Genomic DNA, 21,252 nt, shown 5'->3' with positions numbered 1-21,252 from the left:
GTGATGGGGAAGATTTGGAGGGGAGGGGTGATGGGGAAGATTTGGAGGGGAGGGGTTATGGGGAAGATTTGGAGGGGAGGGGTGAGATTGGATTTTTGAAAGTGTACGATTTATGGGAAACGAACATTTATTGCAAAATGAGTTTCTTGTGACCTTCGAGTTAAAAATACGTTTAAGGATGCTGGATGGAGGATGGAGTGCAGGAGAGTTTAGGGAATGTAGAAAAAAGGCACTATAGGAGATGGATATTTTTTTTGGGATGAATTGATTTGGTGAGCAAGTCGAAAGCAGCCTTTTAAAGAAGAAGAAGAAAAAGGTGTTATAAAATATGACGGAATACATAACTTCAGGGGAAAGTGTAAACATTGAAGGTTAATGAGTGAAAACTATCTGGGGAAATGGGGGAGAAACACGTGGTCGAAGAACGAACGAACGAATAAGAATGAATAAACGAATGAGAACAGAGAAGGAAATTTTTTTTTTTTTTTTTTTTGAGTTGAGATTTACACAAGGAAGTAGGCTATGGGTGAAAAGACTGGGAATACAGAGAACGAAAGTTATTGGATCACAAACGACGGACTACTGAGAGAAAAACAAAGCCTCAAGGTTGTACAGTGCACACTGTACAAGGCCTTGCTCGCGACACGGCAAACAGACGATCAATTTATGAAAGATAAACACCGAGAAACAACCAAACAACCAAAAACAACCAAACAACCAAACAACCAACGTAAAGACTCAAAGGAAACAAAAGACCCTCAAGACCCAAAAGCCCTTGAAGACACCGAAGACACAAAATACCCCAAAGACCCTGAAGACCCAAATGGCCTTGAAGTCCCAAAACACCATGAAGACTCAAAAGACCCAAAATACACCGAAATGGTCAAAGATGCCTATCCCTCTGAAAAGACGTGTGGTGAGGCGCGCGGAGCTCGCCGAGTCATGCTCGTTGTTGTAATAATATCCTGCTGTAAAGCTTTGATCGGAGTGTGTATGAAAAGGTTTGCTACAGCAATGGTGGTACATGAACCTCTACAAGTAATAGTACGACACACGCTACGTGCTGTGGAAGTGATGATCGAGAATCCAGAGAACCGGGAACCTGTTCCAGGCAACAATCAAGCTGCGATGGGAGCGAATCCCCCTGAATGATCCCTAACGCCCAAACTTGTAATGCCCCCTACTTATATGGAACGACTGTCGAAGATGCTCAATGGCATAGATGTGTACGATACGTCAACCAGAACCTGCACAAGGCTGTGGGCTCACTGTACGTGCGTGAGGCCTTTGCTGGAGAAGGCAAGCAAATGGTGGAAGTTACGATTTCTCAGATACGAGAGGTTTTCATCAAGAAGTTGGCTGAGATCAATTGGATGGACCAGGAAACAAAGAGCAAAGCTCAAGAAAAGGCCGAAGCCATAATGGAATGGATTGATTATGCAGACTACATCCTGCTCGATGATAATCCAAAACTAGACGACGACTTTGCACAAGTTTCTTATGAAGAGGATACTTACTTTGAAAACATTCTGGTGAATAACAAAGCTGCAATGCAGAAAAATCTCGTAAAACTTCGACAACCTGTCGACAAAGAGGCATGGGTTGGGAACACTGCAGAGGTCAACACATTTTATTTGCCCAGTCGCAACCATATAGTGTTCCCAGCTGGAATTCTGCAATGACCGTTTTTCAAAGGGACAACCAAAATCTCTGAACTTCGGCGGCATTGGTATGGTGATTGGGCATGAGGTTAAGCATGGCTTTGACGACACTGGACGTAATTTTGACAAGGAAGGAAACATGTTTAATGAGTGGAGTAATTCATCGGCGGTGGGCTTCAAGAAGGAATCAAAATGCAGTAGGAGATATGGAAAGTTCATCAGGAGGAGATACCGAACCGAAAATTGCAGAATAAATGCAACGTCCAAATGTACTTCTCGAGGGATATACAGAGACCTATGGTGTGCTTGAAAAGGGACAGGAGGAGGTCGATGTTGATATGCCCGAAATTGGGTAATTACCCTTGGTGGATGGAGAGTCTCTTCTCTGGTGGAACTTCCAGGCATTCCAACTCCATGGTTCATTCTTTAATAGAGGATGTGGTGGCACCCCAAAGATCTAGAGGTTGTATTCATCTGCCAGAATTGACAGCCTCACATGGAGCGCTGGTCTGGTTTGACTAAGACCGATGTAAATTAACAATTTCATTGCAGACAGGGATTTGTCCTACAGAACAAGCATAATTGTCCTGCAAGGACAAAATGGACGAATTGTGGAGCAGACATTATTTACTAAGCAGAATAAAAATAATTGTAATCAGAACGAAGATAATAAAACTGAACTTTGAACGTTTAAACGAAATAAATATGTTTCCTGCTCGGCAACAGTATATACTAACTAAGCTGTGAGTGCAGGTACAGTAATTGGAGCTAAGGCATATCACAGGCTACGTCGAGAATGTTGTTGCTTGAAGCAAGAGAAAAAGTTGTAAGTCCACTCGAGTGGCACTGCTGCGACGATGTTTATGCTTGAGGCTATGAGAGTTGCAGGTCCAGTTGTCTGAGTGACCCAGCCTGGAATGTTACAGTTGTAAAGAAAGTTTGCAAACCCCACAAGATGTTGTTTTCAAGCTGGCACGCAAACCATGGATTAATGAACATTAATCATATGAACTGTGTTTGACATTTGACACACAAAGGGAATAGGGATGATAAAATCTGAGCTGTCCTGAGATGACAATCTGGGCTACGTAACACCTGTCTTGAGTTCTGCATATACAGTCACGTGAAAAAGTAAGTACACCCCATGCAAAGTTTAGACTTTTTCAACATATTTCAACATACAGCTATTTGATCTTCATTTCAACAATATTGATAGATAAAGGTGATATAATATAACAAATATCATGAAACATTTACATTTTGTAGTCCATTGTATAATTTAAATAAGCATAAATGCAAATTTCGCATGTGGAAAAAGTAAATACACCCTTGGCTCTAATAGGTAGTATTGCCCCATTTGGCAGAAACAACCTCAAGTAGGCGTTTCTTATAACTGTCTACCAGTCTATGACATCGACTGGGAGAAATTTTTGCCCACTCCTCCATGCAGAATTCTTTCAGCTGTGCGATGTTCGAGGGGTTTCTTGCATGCACAGCTTGTTTCAAATCCCCACACAACATCTCGATGAGATTTAGATCCAGGCTTTGACTTGCACATTTCAGAACCCTCCATTTCTTTGTTTTCAGCCATTCGTTGGTGGATTTACTGGTATGTTTAGGGTCATTGTCATGTTGCAAGGTCCACCTTCGGTTGAGCTTCAACTCTCCGACAGATGGCCTCACATTATCGTCAAGCACCCTCTGGTAAAATGAAGAATTCACAGTGGATTCTTTGATGGTGAGCTGCCCAGGACCCGATGCAGCAAAGCTGCCCCAAACCCTAATATTTCCACCACCATGCTTTACAGTTGGTATCAGGTTCTTGTGGTCAAATGCTGTCTTTGGTTTTCGCCAAACATGTCTTCTGGTACTGTGGCCAAATAGCTCTACCTTTGACTCATCTGTCCAGAGCACATTGTTCCAGAAGTGCTGGTCTTTGCCTATGTGTTCATTGGCAAACTTTAGTCTTGCCCTGATGCTCTTTCTGGACAGCAAAGGTTTCCTCCTGGCACACCTCCCATGTAGATCAAATTTGTGCAGCCTCTTTCTCATGGTAGACTCGTGCACTTTGACATCAACAGTGGCAAGAGCTACCTGTCGGTCCCGTGATGACAATCTGGGGTTCTTAGAGACTTCTTTCAGCATCTTGCGGTCTGCTCTCGGGCTGAACTTGCTGGGGCGGCCTGGCCTGAACAAGATGGCAGTTGTTTGGAATCTTCTCCACTTGTAGATGATCTTCCGGACAGTCGAATGATTGATATCAAATTGTTTGGAGATCTTTTTAAATCCCTTCCCAGACTCATAGGCATCTATAACCTTTTCTGAAGGCTTCAGAAAGCTCTTTTGATCTCGGCATGGTGACGCCACACACATGAACATCAAAGAGTGAACCAAACTAAATGGCTGAGGTTTAAATAAGACAGGTTCCTCCAAGATCCTCTCTAACGATGTTCTAATCATTTGCACCTGAGCTGGTGCATCTGCTTCTAATTTTAGGTATTTGAAGTAGTGATAAATGTCTTCTAGCTTGCAGGTCCAGTTGTCTGAGTGTTTGGCCATTCCAGTCGGTATTTGTCCATTCGTAGGGGTGTACTTATTGGCCATTCCCCTACTTATATGTAGGGCCCCCTACTTATATGGAACTGTTGAAGATTCTCAATGGCACAGATGTGTACAATACTTCAACCAGAACCTGCCCAAGGCTGTAGGCTCACTGTACGTGCGTGAGGCCTTTGCTGGAGAAGACAAGCAAATGGCGGAAGTTACGATTTCTCAGATACGAGAGGTTTTCATCACCAATAAGACTTATATAAGTTTTCATTTCAATACGATTTCATCATATTTATACACCAATAAGACTGAAGGCCCAAAATAATAGAAAAGTGGTTTACCTTTGGCCTATGTTGACCTTTTGGCCTATGCTGATCTCAAAAATAGTTGTTGGTTGAATTCAGTTAGTTGATATGAAAATCTGATGCAAATTTCAAGTCAATCGGAAAATTGAGGATTTTAGAAATCTGGCCTATGTTGACCTTTTGGCTTCTGTTGACCTCAAAAATAGTTAGGAGTTGAATTCAATGATTAGACATGCAAATCGTCTTCAAATTTTAAGTTAATCGGATGAAAATTGACACTTTTAGACATTTGGCCTATGTTGACCTTTTGGCAGTTGTTGACCTCAACAATAGTTGGTGGTTGGTTTCAGTAAACTGATATGCAAATCCTATTCAGATTTCAAGTCAATCGGATGAAAATTGAGGATTTTTTAATTTTTAAGAAAAGTGGTTGCCATCTGGCCTATGTTGATCTTGTGATTTACGTTGACCTCAAAAATAGTTGTTGGTTGGACTCAGTTTGCTGATATGAAAATCCCATTCAGATTTCAAGTCAATCAGATGAAAATTGAGGATTTTATAAATTAGAAAAAAGTGGTGACCTTTTGGCCGATGTTGATCTCTAAAATAGTTGTTGGTTGAACTCAGTTTGCTGATATGAAAATCCGATTCAAATTTCAGGTCAAATCGGATAAAAATTGAGGATTTTAGAAATTTGAAAAAAAAAAGTGGTTGATCTTTGGCCTATGTTGACCTTTTGACATGAAAAATATTGGCGCGTGAATACCCTCTTGGTTAAGACCGTGGGATCACGGATAGCCTGAACGTGCTTTAACTCCGAGGCGACGATCAATTGCGGATTTGACTCTGCAAGCACGGGCAAAAAGGAGGAGGAAGAAGCAGCGAGCTCTTACCTCATGGCTCGCGCGCACCAGCGTCTTCAACCTGCAAATTAATAACTCAAACGAACGTGGAGGTAAAATGTACAAAAATAAACAGGTTTATGACACAGAACCCGATACAAAGGAAATGCGATGGAAGAACTAATTCTAAATTGGGACGTCCCCACACACATTTCAAATACGAGACAAAGGGAGATTGAATAAAATAATTGTCTTGTCGAGTGTTTGTGAATGTGAGCTTATCTCCATCTGGCAGTGTGAGGGATTGTCTGGCTCGAGCATGTCGTCCGACGCAGCTCTGTTTGGCGCAAACTGCCTGGTCTTTGGCACGGAGCGGCCCTTGACGCGCCGGCTCGTCAGCGCTCCAACACAAGCCTCGCTCGTCGTTCGTACACCAAGGCAAGGAAGAGAATAGACGGCGTTCCTTCTCTCCACTGTTGTCCGAACTGCTTGTTCCTCCACCAGGACCAAAGCAAGAGAAGGCCCAACATGAAGGAACAGTCAGGAGCAAGAGGCCAAGGGAAGAGAAGAGGGGAAAGAGAGAACCAAAATGCCGGCGAGCAAGTCGTTTTGTCACTTGCGGTGTGACAGCCGCTCTCTCCTTCTACCAACCAGTGCCTCGTTTACTTCTCACCTTCTGACATCACCGGCGCTTGTCCTTCAATCAGCGACCTGCTTCTAAGTCATCGTTTTGCGCCTTCCGCACTGATTGGCCAAATGTTTGCGTCTTCCGCACTGATTGGCCGAGGTGTCAGCGGTCGGTGGCCAATCAGTGTGCTGTTCCTTTACCTTTCTTACACCCCAATTACGGGGAAGCTTTTTGTCCCTTCCCCGACCAATTACACATTCTCCTGGGCGTGGCTCTCAGCCTGCCTGGCACGATGTTTGTCACCCATGGTGGCATACTGCGTGGCTGCTGCCTGTTGGCTCTTCCAAAGTCATTGTGGCGGTGGGGGAATTATTTAATGTGTAGTGCGCTAATGGGCCTATCTAATGTCTATGCCTATGGGATATATTGCCATAAGGGACACTGGGATGCTCACAGAGGGAACGACACACATGGGAATTTTACCCATAATCCCCGTACTAATTAGCATGCCCCACCCCCTCATAACAGGGATGAAGATACAAGCTTAATCCAACATTCGGGCTACACAGAAATTATAAGTGAGGTTCCCCATCACGACAGCCGGACACCTATGTATGCAGATCTAACTGGATCTAGATATTCCTCTACCCCAAAATCATAACAATATAGAGGTTTTTGTCAGACCACGAACTCCACCACTTGGTGAAGTTTCCTGAAGATCTGTTTGAAATTACCTGTAGGCAACTATAAATGATCAGACAGACAAGCAAACAAACACACAAACAAACACACAAACCAAAGAGATCAACATACTTGTCTTAAAAATATTTTTTTTGCCAAGCAACAAACAGACAAACAGATTGAGGTGAAAACATAACCTCCTTCTACCTTCAATGGCAGAGGTAAAGATACCTGTTTTCAGTAACTTGTTCAGGAACTCAAGTTGAAGCTGAGATGAACTAAGAAAGGTCATGTGACATGGCAAAGTTAAATGCACCAACACTAGGAGGAACTGTGCTGTGAGAATGAACTATGTGAGAGAGAACCCATATATGTATTCATTACATATGGTTGAGCAGAACCGCGAGTGCACTATGGCCAGTGGCATGAGCGATCGGTGAAGCAAAACATCCGGTCTATCTATTTGTACACACTAAATCAAGCCATTTAGGAAATGAGACAAAAACGGACAGGATGTAAAACCACATACCAAAGAAAAGGCACGTATTTAGAAGCACACAAGATTCAATAATAAATGGGGCACGTATTTACAAGCACATCAAACAATAACCAAACATCAAGAAAGGCACAAAAGAGCAGATCTTACTCATAGCACTTATTTCCCTCTGAGGCATTCTTACTTATTTATTTATACACAAGACATGGCTCCAACTGAATAATTAAGGAAAAAATAAAGAGAGGAAGTAAAGAGGGTAAAGAGGGAGGGCGGCAATAAAGAATAAAGCAGCAATAAATAAATAAAGTAAAGAGGATAAAGCGGCAATGCCGCATGCTGGAAGATGTTATTTATTTATTTGGCAAGGGGGCTGTGTACTTTGAATGTATCTGTACTTGTTTTTTTAGTTTGTGGAATAATTCTTCCTGCTTGGTCTAGCCGGTGGCCACATCGACTTGAATCTCAACCTTTTAGTCAGGGGAGGGGGTTGTCCCACTTTTCTCTTCTTTGGAAGTCTGTATTTAAAGGTATGCCCTCCATTAACAATGCTTTACCATTGGTGTTGAGAAAAATGTGGGAGCAACCAGCTGTGTGGACTTCCACATTGGGACCTGTGTAACTGAACTGCTCGGCAGCAATCAGTGATGGCATGAAGTGCAGTCATGCCATGATGGTAAATGCTATGCAAGGCTTTCAACTGTTTTGGTGAACAACTCTCGGTTTGATCAGGATTACTTATGGGGATATGGACAACTCCAAACTCTCCACTGACTGATAGATCATTGATGATAATGTGCCATTACATATTCAAAATAACACAGACAACAATTTGTGTTTTGAGGACCTATCTTCTCTTTATTGTGAAACTCTTCACAAATTCAAGTTTGATGAAAAACATAGGCAGGAGTCTTCTTCGGATAAACAATTTTACAACAAGGGTGTTCTCCCCATATCACACATGGCAATGAAACGTGGACTACAGCAAAGATTTTTTTCAAAATTGCTGATCAAACTGCAATGGAAACACGCCATCTGAGCATAACCAAATAGGGACAGGCAACTAAATTAGACATAAAACAAAATTCCGAAACGCTGATCATAAAAAAAAAGAGAACAAAAAAAATCGAAAAAGAAAAAAAGCAAAAAGGAAGTTCTCCCAGAATTCAAAATCTCCACCTCCATTTTCGGTAAACGATAACAATTCATGAACCAGTTTGTGAAAATTCACTCATAACTTTGTTCCAAGGGCTCTTGTTAGAATCCTCAATGAACCTCACTGTACACTGTCAGCCTCCACTGTAGTTTGTTTGTCATGATATTCCCCAGAATGCTTTTGACGTACTCAGTTTGAGTTTTCTTAATCATCCGGATTCCCTGTTGCTCTGGTTATCAGTGGTACAATTTCAGATTTCTTCAATTTCGAAAATCTCTTTTTTTTTTTTTGGTATACTGAATCGAGGCTCGTGAAAGAGCTAACATTTATTTCACAAACAAATCAACCAGACAAACAAAATATACAAAAGAGGGAGCGGAAGCCAAGATGGGGAGAGAAGGGGAAGCACACAACCACAACATTTGAGAGCAGGGAGAAGTGTGGGAGGGAGAGGGCTTGGGGGCTCTTAACCTCATTTTTCATATCTTGGTATTTCAGATGTCTGTTCTCCTGTATGGATATTCCTATGCATTTTTAAACTGCCTTTTCGAAAAAAACCTTCATCACACATCGAGCATTTGTGCGGTCGCTCTCCTGTATGGACCCTCAAATGTAATTTCAAATTGTCTTTTCGAGAGAAAGCTTTATCACATATCGAGCATTTGTAAGGTTGCTCTCCTGTATGCATCCTCGTATGTAATTTCAAATGGTCTTTTCGAGAGAAAACTTTATCACATATCGAGCATTGGTGAGGTTGCTCTCCTGTATGGATCCTCATATGTGATTTCAAACTGCTGTGACGAGAGAAACCTTTATCACATATCGAGCATTTGTGAGGTCGCTCTCCTGTATGGATCCTCATATGTAATTTCAAACTGCTGTGACGAGAGAAACCTTTATCACATATCGAGCATTTGTAAGGTTGCTCTCCTGTGTGGATCTTCATATGTAATTTCAAACTGCTGTTATGAGAAAAACCTCTATCACATATCGAGCATTTGTGAGGACGCTCTCCTTTATGGATCTTCATATGCCTTTTCAAATGATTTTTATGAGAGAAAGCTTTATCACATATCGAGCATTTGTAAGGTCGCTCTCCTGTATGGATCCTCATATGTGATTTCAAATCGCCTTTTTGAGAGAAAGCTTTATCACATATCGAGCATTTGTAAGGTCGCTCTCCTGTGTGGATCCTCATATGTGATTTCAATTCACCTTTTTGAGAGAAACCCTTATCACATATTAAGCATTTGTGGGGATGCTCTCCTTTATGGATCTTCATATGCCTTTTCAAACTGTCTTTTTCAGAGAAGTCTTTATCACATATCGAGCATTTGTGGGGTCGCTCTCCTTTATGGATCTTCATGTGCCTTTTCAAATGGCTGCAATGAGAGAAACCTTTATCACATATCGAGCAATTGTAAGGTCGCTCTCCTGTATGGATCCTCATATGTAATTTCAAACTGCTGTTATGAGAGAAAGCTTTGTCACATATCGAGCATTTGTAAGGTTGCTCTCCTGTATGGATCTTCATATGCATTTTTGAACTGCCTTTTCGAGAGAAACCTTTATCACATATCGAGCAATTGTAAGGTCGCTCTCCTGTATGGATCCTCATATGTGATTTCAAATCGCTTTTTTGAGAGAAACCTTTGTCACATATCGAGCATTTGTCAGGTCGCTCTCCTGTATGGATCTTCATATGCATTTTTAAACTGCCTTTTCGAGAGAAACCTTTATCACATATCGGGCATTTGTGAGGTCGCTCTCCTGTATGGAGCTTCATATGCATTTTTAAACTGCCTTTTCGAGAGAAACCTTTATCACATATCGAGCACTTGTGGGGACGTCTTCCAGTGTGGATCCTCATGTGTATTTTGACGTTACTTGTTGAGGCAAAATCCATTCTGCCCACATTACACTTATAACGTATTCGTCTTTCTGGAGCCTTTTTGTATTTGTTTAATTTAATGTTCGTCTTGGTGTTGCGAGGCCCAGGCATGCACTTGTATTTTATCGGAAGTGAGTCTTGATGTCGTGATTGTTTCTTCAAAAATGGCTTTTTCCTCACCGTCAAGCTGCGACTGGACCTTATTTGTCCCATATTACTTCTGGATTGTTCTATGGAAATAAAGAACACAACATTTTATTTTTTGGTCAAAATCAAAATGCAAAATATTTGACACTTTTCTAAAAAAGATATATTTTCTCAACACAAAAGATTGCATGTCAATTTTTTACATTTCCACTCACCACTTTCTAAACAGGAAGCACTTCCATTTTTCATGTAAATATCATCTGAACCTTCCTTTGCAGAAGCACATTGTGAATCTTCTGTGACAGATGAATCGTTGTTGTGTTGTCTGCCTTCCACATTTGCAGGATAAATATCACCTGTGAACAAATCAGCATCGGTCTTTTGCAGGGAAATTAGATTGAGAACCATGTTGAGAGTTCTTAGAACATGGTACGCTTTGGAATGTATACTTCAATTTAAATATAATAAGGAAGTTAAAGATCGTTAATTTGAAAAATTCCGGATGTTAAGCGTTATTGAATTAGTCTTCCACATCACCGTCATACACCACCCTATTAACATGTACAGAACTGCTAAACTGTAGGTAAGTGGAAGTAACAATTAGGCGATTTGTGTTCAACAGTTTTCAAGTGTGTAATTCAATTTAAATCAAATAAAGATTGCAAATTTCATAAAAAAATAAATTCTGGAATTTACCGGCATTAAAAATTCTCCAAATTTCCTTTCACAAAGCTCTGGTCAAATCTGTCTCTGGTGTTTGGTCCTCTTCCCTTACCTCAAACAGCTACACACCTGACATTGCACATGAAAAAGCTGAATGCCTCAACTCTGTGTTTGCCTCAAAATTCTGTGTCCCAAACCCATCGCTCTTACCCACCATAACCAGTAGTACCCAGCTGCCCCTGAACTCTGTCACTCTCTCCCAACAAGGTGGAGAAGTTTCTGTCAAACCGCGTCTCTCATTCTGCAACTGTACCAGAAGACATCAGCCCACGGGTCCCAATATCCTGCTCTGCCGCGCTATCTCAGCCTCTCTCCATTCTCTTCACTCTCTTTTCCTCAAGGTCATCTGCCATCAACTAGGAAATCAGCGAATATTACCGCTTTACACAAGAAAGGTGCAAAAACAGATCCCTACAACTGCAGAACAATCAGCCAACTCCAAAGCCTACCACAGCAAGGTCATGAAATCCATTTTTACTTCCGATATTAAATCCTGCCTCTTCTCCAATAGCTTGTGTTGTATAAATCAAAGTCTCACAACTGCTTCTCATTTCGAGTTTAATCAGAATCGATCTCAAACAGCATCTAAGAAAGAATACAGGACAGCAATCATTCATAAACACTAATAAGCATCAGGGGTATATACAGTCATGTGAAAAGTGTAAGTACACCCCATGTAAAGTTTTGACTTTTTCAACATATTTCAACATACAGCTATTTGATCTTCATTTTAACAATATTGACAGATAAAGGCGATATAATATAACAAATATTTTCGCTCTTTCACGGGCCTCGATCTTGTATACAAAAAAAAAAAAAAAAAAAAAAACATGACATTTACATTTTGGAGTCCATTGCATAATTTAAATTAACATAAATGCAAATTTCGCATGTGGAAAAAGTAAGTACACCCTTGGCTCTAATAGGTGGCATTGCCCTCTTTGGCAGAAACAACCTCAAGTAGGCGTTTCATATAACTCTCTACCAGTCTCTGACTGACTGGGAGAATTTTTTTTCCCACTCCTCTATGCAGAATTCGTTCATCTGTGCGATGTTTGAGGGGTTTCTTGCATGCACAGCTCGTTTCAAATCCCCATACAACATCTCGATGGGATTTAGATCCGGGCTTTGAATTGGCCATTCCAGAACCCTCCATTTCTTTCGTTTCACCCATGCCTTGGTGGATTTACTGGTATGTTTAGGGTCATTGTCATGTTGCAAGGTCCACCTTCGGTTGAGCTTCAACTTTCCGACAGATAGCCTCACATTATCCTCAAGCATCCTCTGGTACAATGAAGAATTCATAGTGGATTCTCTGATCGTGAGCTGCCCAGGCCCTGATGCAGCAAAGCTGCCCCAAACCATAATATTTACACCACCATGCTTTACAGTTGGTATCAGGTTCTTGTAGTCAAATGCTGTCTTTGGTTTTTGCCAAACATCTCTTCTGGTACTGCGGCCAAATAGCTCTACCTTTGACTCATCTGTCCAGAGCACATTGTTCCAGAAGTGCTGGTCGTTGACTAGGTGTTCATTGGCAAACTTTAGTCTTGCCCTGATGTTCTTTCTGGACAGCAAAGGTTTCCTCCTGGCACACCTCCCATGTAGATCAAATTTGTGCAGCCTCTTTTTCATGGTAGACTCGTGCACTTTGACATCAACAGTGGCAAGAGCTACCTGTAGGTCCCGTGGTGACATTCTGGGGTTCTTAAGAGACTTCTTTCAGCATATTGGGGTCTGCTCTCGGGCTGAACTTGCTGGGGCGGCCTGGCCTGAACAGGTGCGCAGTTGTTTGGAATCTTCTCCACTTGTAGATGATCTTCCAGACAGTCGAATGATTGATTTCAAATTGTTTGGAGATCTTTTTAAATCCGTTCCCAGACTCTTAGGCATCTATAACCTTCTTGCTGAAGGCCTCAGAGAGCTCTTTTGATCTAGGCATGGTGACGCCGCACACTTCAACAACAAAGAGCAAACCAAACTAAATATCTGAGGTTTACATAAGACAGGTTCCTCCAAGAACTTCTCCAACGATGTTCTAATCATTTGCAACTGAGCTGGTGCACCTGATTCTAATTTTAGGTATTTGAAGGAGTGATAAATGTAGGGTTGTACTTACTTTTTCCACATGCAAAATTTGCATTTATGTTTATTTAAATTATACAATGGACTACAAAATGTAAATGATTCATGAAATTTGTTATATTATATCACCTTTATCGATCAATATTGTTGAAATGAAGATCAAATAGCTGTATGTTGAAATATGTTGAAAAAGTCAAAACTTTACACGCGGTGTACTTACTTTTTCAAGTGACTGTATATTGCTACGGTTTTGAGATTGTACATATGACTTCAATAAATGCTAAGGGTTGCCCCTCATAGTTATTTCCACGAGCAACACGTAGGCCCACTTGTAGTATTAGTTATGTCATAGTATGTGTAAGTATCAGCCATTTCCCCTATTAATATCTGCGTTGTGTAAAGACATGAGATTAGGTCCCGTTCATTTTGCATCCACCCTCCAATTCCACCTCTATTGGCGGAATCCATCCCGCGCCCCATTTGGCTGTCCCGAGTCGAGTTAACACGAGGCAGGGCCTTGAAATCCAAAGGAAGGTTGAGATCGGCCACAGCAGTAGGGGGATGGTAAGGGTCATCAACCAATCAGGGCTCGGGCGGTATGGCATGAGAGGGCGTGGTAAAGGAGAGATCTGGTGAGTTCCAGAGAGTTTGTGGGGCGGGGCTATATAAGTCCATGCAAACAGCCCTCGAGAGGACTTTTACAGTGAGCGCATATCGAAAGGACTGGACTTGAGGGGGCGAGCGCGTTGTGAGCACTTGTTGGAGCGCATCGAAAAGGACTTGTGGAGAGAACTTTTTGCGATAGCACTTTGAGGATTTGAGGAGTCGCTCGCTTTGAGGCTTTGAACTGTAGCTCGCCATATTACGTATGCGCCAGAGGGGAAGAAGAAGAGGCATTGGCGGTATGAGTACGTGGCCACAGCCAAACGTGCCGGTGGCGAATAGCGAATATTCCAGCCACGCGGGTAAACACGGCCATAGCCGCCAGTGATTAACCACCAACCGCACCAGAGCCCACCCCCCTACCGTTCGCCCCATAATAACCCTCTGCGTCCAAACAACACGCGGAGAGCTCCTACCTTCAGCTACTCCAAGGGACGTGCCGGGGACCGGAGAGAGAGCTGCATGGAAGCCATCCCTGGACGCGCTGGTGAACATCAACCTGCTCATCAGCAAGCCCCGTGTGAGTGTGTGTGTGTGAGACAGGCCCATTTGTCTTGGGTATTAAGTAAGACTGTATAAGGCTGCTCTGTGTCCCCTTTTTATTGAACCATTGTGTAGTGCAAATAAACCTGTTATTCCTTTGCTTCCCAATTTGATTGCCTTTGTGATTTCTCCATTGACTAAGCGTGGTACGAATAAGAACCGCTTGAATCCTGGTCTAGTAAGTGATAATGGCACGGATCGCGTGCACACAACCGCTCGGCGTATCAGCACACGTGGTTCATGCGGGGCTTATCGCCTCGCTTCAGGGCAGCGCGAGTATTTAGGTAATAGCGAATTTGGTCTGAATACCTTATTTCGCGCTGTCCGGAAAGGACGTCATAAGTCCCGGGTCGCGCTGGTCAGTCAAAGACAAGGGGACTAATCCCCCCTTGGTAAGGGGAGAAGGCCGGCGATGGATCCGCAACAATATAATATCGGGTACATGTAAGCAACCCTCATTCGAATATGATTTCCTCACCTTCCTAAGTAAGCACGTAATGGTCACAGGTCTGCCCCTCACTTTCAGGGGACGGATATTTATGAGAGCACTTTAGTGGGCAGGAGATGTTACTACACCTGGGTTATGACATGACTTAGAGTTCCTGCGTTTCACTACAGCTTGATCTCCGATCATCAACGCTCGGCGTATCAGCACACGTGGTTGATGCGGGGCTTATCTTCTCGCTTAAGGGCAGCACGAGTATGCCGCCATACCTGTATGTATCTATCCATAGCAGTGCGAGTATGCCGCCATAGCTGTATAGGAATTCATCAATCATCATCAATTGAGAGGACACATTCCTTCGAAGCTGTCCATGCGATCATGCTTTCGAAGTTAAGTAATTTTTTCACAATTGTGTTTTTGTCATAACTGTATCTATCTTTCGGTGTGTATACTTATAGTGTATCTTTAGTAAGATTCTCGGTGTTAATTTTTCATACCTGCATACAAAATCGTCGGTTAATTTGTGTCGCGTATTCTGAGGCCTAGTAGGCTTCCGTGTCCAACCTTGAGGCTTTGTTTTTCTCTCAGTGGTTCGTCGATTGCGCTGCAATTACTTTCGTTCCCTGTTTTTTGTCCCAGTCTTTCACCCCATACTTCCTTGTTTAAAATCTCAACTCAGAAAATTTTTTTTTTTTTCCTTCTCTGCTCTTATTCGTTGTTCTTATTTGTTCGTTCATTCTTCGACCACGTTGTTCGTGATCTCATTGTTAAAAATGTTTAAACTTTCCCCTGAAGAACTGTATTCTGTCATATATAATAACACCTTTTTATTCTTCTTCGATAAAAGGATGCTTTCGACTTGCTCACCAAATCTATTCATTCCAAAAAAAAATTCAATCTCTTACAGTTCCTCTTTTCTACATTCCTGAAACTCTCCTGCACTCCACCCCTCCTTCAGCGTCCTCAAACGTATTTTTGACTCGAAGGTCTCAAGAAACTCATTTTGCAATAAATGTTCGTTTCCGATTAATCGTACACTTTTCAAAATCCAATCTCACCCCTCCCCAACAAATCTTCCCCATCACCCCTTCCCTCCAAAACTTCCCCATCACCCGTCCCCTCCAAAACTTCCCCATCACCCCTCCCCTCCAAATCTACCCCCTTGCCCGTCCCCTCCAATTCTTCCCCATCACCCATCTTTCAAATATTCCCCCTTGCCCCTCCCCTCCAAATCTTCCCCATCACCCATCCCTTTCAAATCTTCCCCCCTGCCCCTCCCTTCCAAATCTTCCCCATCACCCCCTTCCCTCCAAAACTTCCCCATCACCCCCTTCCCTCCAAAACTTCCCCATCACCCCTCCCCTCCAAAACTTCCCCATCACCCCTCCCCTCTAAATCTACCTCCTTGCCCCTCCCCTCCAAATCTTCCCCATCACCCATCTCTTTCAAATATTCCCCCTTGCCCCTCCTCTCCAAATCTTCCCCATCACCCATCCCTTTCAAATCTTCCCCCTTGCCCCTCCCCTCCAAATCTTCCCCATCACCCCTTCCCTCCAAAACTTCCCCATCACCCCTCCCCTCCAAAACTTCCTCATAACCCCTCCCCTCCAAATCTACCCCCTTGCCCCTCCCCTCCAAATCTTCCCCATCACCCATCTCTTTCAAATCTTCCCCCTCCCCTCCAAATCTTCCCCATCACCCATCCCTTTCAAATCTCCCCCCTTGCCCCTTCCCTCCTAAACTCCCCCCACACCCCTCCCCTCCGAGACTCTCCCTCACTCCTCCCCTCCTAGACTCCCCTCTCACTCCTCCTCCTCAAAGCATCCTCCCCGCTTCTTCCCCCTTCCAACTTTCACCTTCATCTCCCCCAACCTTCTGCCTCACTCTTCCCCCTCCTCAAATAACACCTCACTGTGCCTTGCCCAATCACCATCAAACCTTTTGTCCGCCCCAATCTTCCCTTTCTCCAAGCTATTCTGAAATCTCTGACACCTTCAACAGCTCTCCCTACCTCTTCCTCCTCTTCCACATCTTACCCTACCCCACCCCCCCCCCCTGTTCTGCATCCGATGCTCCCCCTTCCTCTTCATTAACGTTATGGACCTCAAACATCCGGGGCCTTCGCTCAAACTTGACTGATCTCTCCATACAGGTTGCTTCTGAGTCTGACAAACTAGACGTGATCTGCTTAACAGAAACTTTCCTCCTTCATGATGTATCTGATTCCTTGGTATCTCTCCCAGGTTACTCCCTCCTCCGGTATGATAGACCTGAGCCTCGTCCTGGAGGTGGGGTTGCTATCTTTATTAAAAAAACTCTCTTCCTCACTCACCCTGCACTGCCCTCTCTCCACCTCACCCCCAGGAATACCTTTGGCTACGGCTTCCCCTTCGCTCCCACCTTTTGTTCATATGTGTGTTGTACCGTCCACCAAACAGTGATGACTCCATCTACATCTAGCTGTCTGATAATATGGACCAACTTCTATCGTCCCATCCCAACTCTCTCTTCCTCATATGTGGTGATTTCAATTGTCACCATGTCAGTTGGCTGGGTGTGGGTACCTCTCTCACCAGCCATGGCTCTTCAGCAAAGGACTTCTGCGACTCACTGGGACTGACACAATCTGTCAATTTCCTGACCCGGATCTCAGTCAACGGAGCATATTCTCTTCTGGACTTGGTTAAGAGTTATGACTAACTTCCCTGAAAATGTCTGCTGCTCTTCTTCTGCTCCAATTGGCTCATCTGATCATGTGCTTGTTAAAGTGGACATCTCTCTGACCATTCTCCGAGAGCCTCCTCAGCGGCGACGAGTCTGGCATTTCACTCAGGCCAACTGGCACGGTCTTCAAGCAGCCATCAATCATCTGGACTGGTCTCCCATCTCTACCGCCTCTGACATCAACTCATCCTGGGAATTCTTCCAAAGTAAATTGCTCTCTCTCATGCAGAGATTTAACCCATCTCGTCTTCAGTTGTCACACCCTTCCTCCCGTCCATGGTACACGGAATCTTGTGGTGAGGCTGTTGCCCAGAAACAACTTCCTTTCCTCTCCTGGAAAGCAAATCCAACGGAAGGAAATCTCATTTCCTTTCACAAAGCCCAAAACAAGTGTGTGTCCACCCTCAGGAGAGCCAGGAAACAATATCTCTCCGTTCTCAAGACCGAACTCTCTCATCTGTCTCCCTCTTCCAAATCCTGGTGGCGTCTGGTCAAATCTGTTTCTGGTGTTTGTTCCCCCTCCATCCCCTCCCTCACCTCAAATGGCTACATGGCTGACTCCGCACGTGAAAAAGCTGAATGCCTCAACTCTGTGTTTGCCTCTAAATCTTGTGTCCCAAACCCATCCCTCTCTGTACCCACCATACCCAGTCGTACCCAGCTGCTCCTGGACTCTGTGTCCTTTCCCCCTGACAAGGGGGAAAAGTTTCTGTCAACCCTCGACTCGGATTCTGCAACTGGACCTGACGGCATCAGCCCACGGGGCCTAAAATCCTGTTCTTCTGCTCTTTCACTCCCTCTCTCTGTTCTCTTCACCCTCTCTTTTGCTCAAGGTCATCTGCCATCTGCTTGGAAATCAGCCAACATCACCGCTTTGCACAAAAAAGGTGCAAAAATAGATCCCAGAAACTACACACCAATCAGCTTTCTCCCAATTATCAGCAAAGTCATGGAATCCATCATTGCTTCAGATATGAAATCTTTCCTCTTCTCCAATGGCTTGATCTCTGATCATCAATTTGGTTTCAGACCTGGACACTCCACTCTGGACATACTTCTGCTTTCTCAACAATGGATGGAGGTCCTCAATGCCAAACAGGAAATTAGAGCTGTCTCCCTTGACATAGATCATGCCTTCGATACGGTCGAGCACCCTGTTCACCCCACCCTGCTCACCAAACTCTTCTCCTATTGTTATCCATGGAAATCTCCACTCATGGCTCGTTGACTTCCTCTCCTGTCATAGCCAACATGTGGCTGTAAATTAAATTCTCTCATATCCTCTTCCTGACCATGCTGAAGTTCTGCAGGGCAGTGTTCTGAGCTCTGTGCTTTTTCTGGTATTCATTAATGATCTCTGCGACTCTCTGGAAAATTCTCTCCATATTTTTGCTGATGACCCCACCCTCTGCTGCTTCTTATCACAACCCTGAGATAGGCAGGCAGTCGCCTCTTCACTCTCTGCAGACCGGATAAAATCACAAACTGGTCAAACAAGTTGAACATGTCATTCAATCCTGACAAATCTCACACCCTCACCCTTTCTCTTCGTAAATACCGGCTAAAAACCCCTCTGTCACTCACGCTGTTGGGTCTCAATATCTGCCATGATATTTGCTGGGAAAAAAACTCATTTCCACGTTGGCCAACAAAGCCAGTCGCGGACTGTGCATCCTCCGTCATATGAAGTCCTTTCTTAGCCCCACTGAGCTTCTCACCACATCCAACATTTTTATCCACAGCTAAATGGTGAACTGCTCTCCCCTCTGGGCTGGTGCACCTTCCTCACACCTAGCTCAGCTTCTGGTGGACTTCTACCGACTCCTCTCTGGTCTAGCTCTCCCTGCTCTCTGTGCACTGTCCCCCAAATATGCCTTCAGGACCCACAAGATCTACCAGCAACTAACTTCTGATGAAACTGCCAAAATCAATACTCTCTGCTCACCTTCACTCTTTCATTCCTCTTTTCTCTCGCCTTTGGAACAAACTCCCACACTCTCTTCAATCCCACTCCTCCCTCCAGTTCTTTAAAGCAGCTGTTCACCACCATTTCTTATCTTCCCTCATCCAAAACATGCATCTTTTCTACCCCCGTTAATGCAACCCAAATCCACCTTTTTGAAATTCCGACTTCTTTTCTGAAAGTCCAAGAAGTGCCCATTTGTTTTATCCTACTTTGTCTCCTCCCCGCCAACCCCCCCCCCCAAGCCCTCTCCCTTCCACAGATCTACCGTTGTCCCTGTTCTCTACTTTTGTTGTGCTTGTGTGCTTCCCTCTCTCCCACCCTCACCCCTCTTGTCTCTCGCTCCCTTTATTATATGTTTTATGTGTCTGTTTGTTTTTGTGATTCATGTGTTAGCTTTTACACAAGCCTCGGCTTTGTATACATAAAAAAGTAATAAAATAAAATAAAATAAAGTAGAATGGTACTCAGCAGCACATCCATTTGACTTAAAAAGTAGTTGGTGGTTGAATTCAGTCAGCTGATATGAAAATTATATTCAAATTTCAAGTCAATCGCATGAAAATTGAGGATTTTAGAAATTTGAAAAGGTTATTGACCTTTGTCCTATGTTGACCTTTTGGCCGACGCTGATCTCAAATATAGTTGGTGGTTAAATTCAGTGAGCTGATATGCAAATCCTCTTCAGATATCAAGTCAATCGGATGAAAAATTGAGGATTTTAGAAATTTGAAGAAAGTGGTTGACCTTTGGCCCATGTTGACGTTGTGACATATACTGACCTCTAAAATAGTTGGTGGTTGAATTCAGTCAGCTGATATTAAAATCCCATTCAAATTTCAAGTCAATCAGATGAAAATTTAGGATTTAAAAAATTAGGAAAAAAGTGAGTGACCTTTGGCCTATGTTGTCCATTTGATCTTTTAACTTAAAAAAAACAAAACGATCCTGTCAGACACCAACTCTACCATTTGGTGAAATTTTGTGAAGATAAGTTTAAAATTTTGACCTGTAGGCAAGTATAAGTGAGCGGACAGACAAACACAAACCGGAGTGACCAACATACTTGTCAAAAACAAAAATAAATTTACCAAGAAACAAACAGACAGACAGACAGACAGGAGTGAAAACACAACCTCCATCCACCTTTGGTGGTGGAGGTAAAGATACCTGTGATCAGTAACTTATTCAGAAACTCGAGTCAGAGCTGAGATGAACTGAGTAAGTTCATGTGACGTGGCAAAGTTAAATGCACTGACACCAGGAGGATCTGTGCTGTGAGAGTGAACTATGCGAGAGAGAACCCATACAGTCGTGGCCAAAAATATTAGCACCCTTGCACATTTTTCAAATATCTCACAATTTTCTCTAAAAATGAGTTGAAATTGACAAAAGTATTTGGTCTCCACAATTCTTTATTTCACTGTTAATATTAAAGAACCTTTGTTTTTGATTCAAAACTTAATATATCCTTTTAGATCAGAAAATAAAAACAAATGGCATTGACATAATTATTTACACCCGAGACTTCATATTTGGGAGCAAGCCTTTGGACAAAATAACTGCAGTCAAGCGCTTCCTTTTGCCATGAATGAGCTTCCTACGCCTCTCTACTGGCAGTTTGGCCCACTCTTCTTTTGCAAACTGCTCCAGTTCTCCCAGATTTAAAGGGTGCCTTCTCCCAACTGCTGTTTTCAGATCTCCCCACAGGTGTTCAATGGGATTTAGATCTGGACTCATTGCTGGCCACTT

At 43.3% G+C, this 21,252-nt stretch overlaps 1 protein-coding gene across 1 annotated transcript in view; it reads right to left on the bottom strand.

The window, feature by feature from the left end:
• Nucleotides 1-10,699, bottom strand: part of LOC137420277 (uncharacterized) — a 188,188-nt gene extending 177,489 nt beyond the window's left edge. The window contains exons 1-2 of the mRNA XM_078766101.1: nt 10,570-10,699; nt 9,075-10,437 (exon numbers count right to left, since the gene is read on the bottom strand). Of these exons, the coding sequence (XP_078622227.1) occupies nt 9,075-10,437; nt 10,570-10,603 (1,397 nt within the window). The 5' untranslated portion in view covers nt 10,604-10,699. The remainder of the gene's footprint in view (nt 1-9,074; nt 10,438-10,569) is intronic.
• Between the last annotated feature and the right edge of the window lie 10,553 nt (nt 10,700-21,252).

The sequence above is a fragment of the Myxine glutinosa genome, chromosome 1 (genome assembly GCF_964187855.1).
Source record: "Myxine glutinosa chromosome 1, kmMyxGlut1.1, whole genome shotgun sequence".
Classification (NCBI taxonomy): domain Eukaryota; kingdom Metazoa; phylum Chordata; class Myxini; order Myxiniformes; family Myxinidae; genus Myxine; species Myxine glutinosa.
This window is presented reverse-complemented; position numbering and strand designations above follow the sequence as displayed.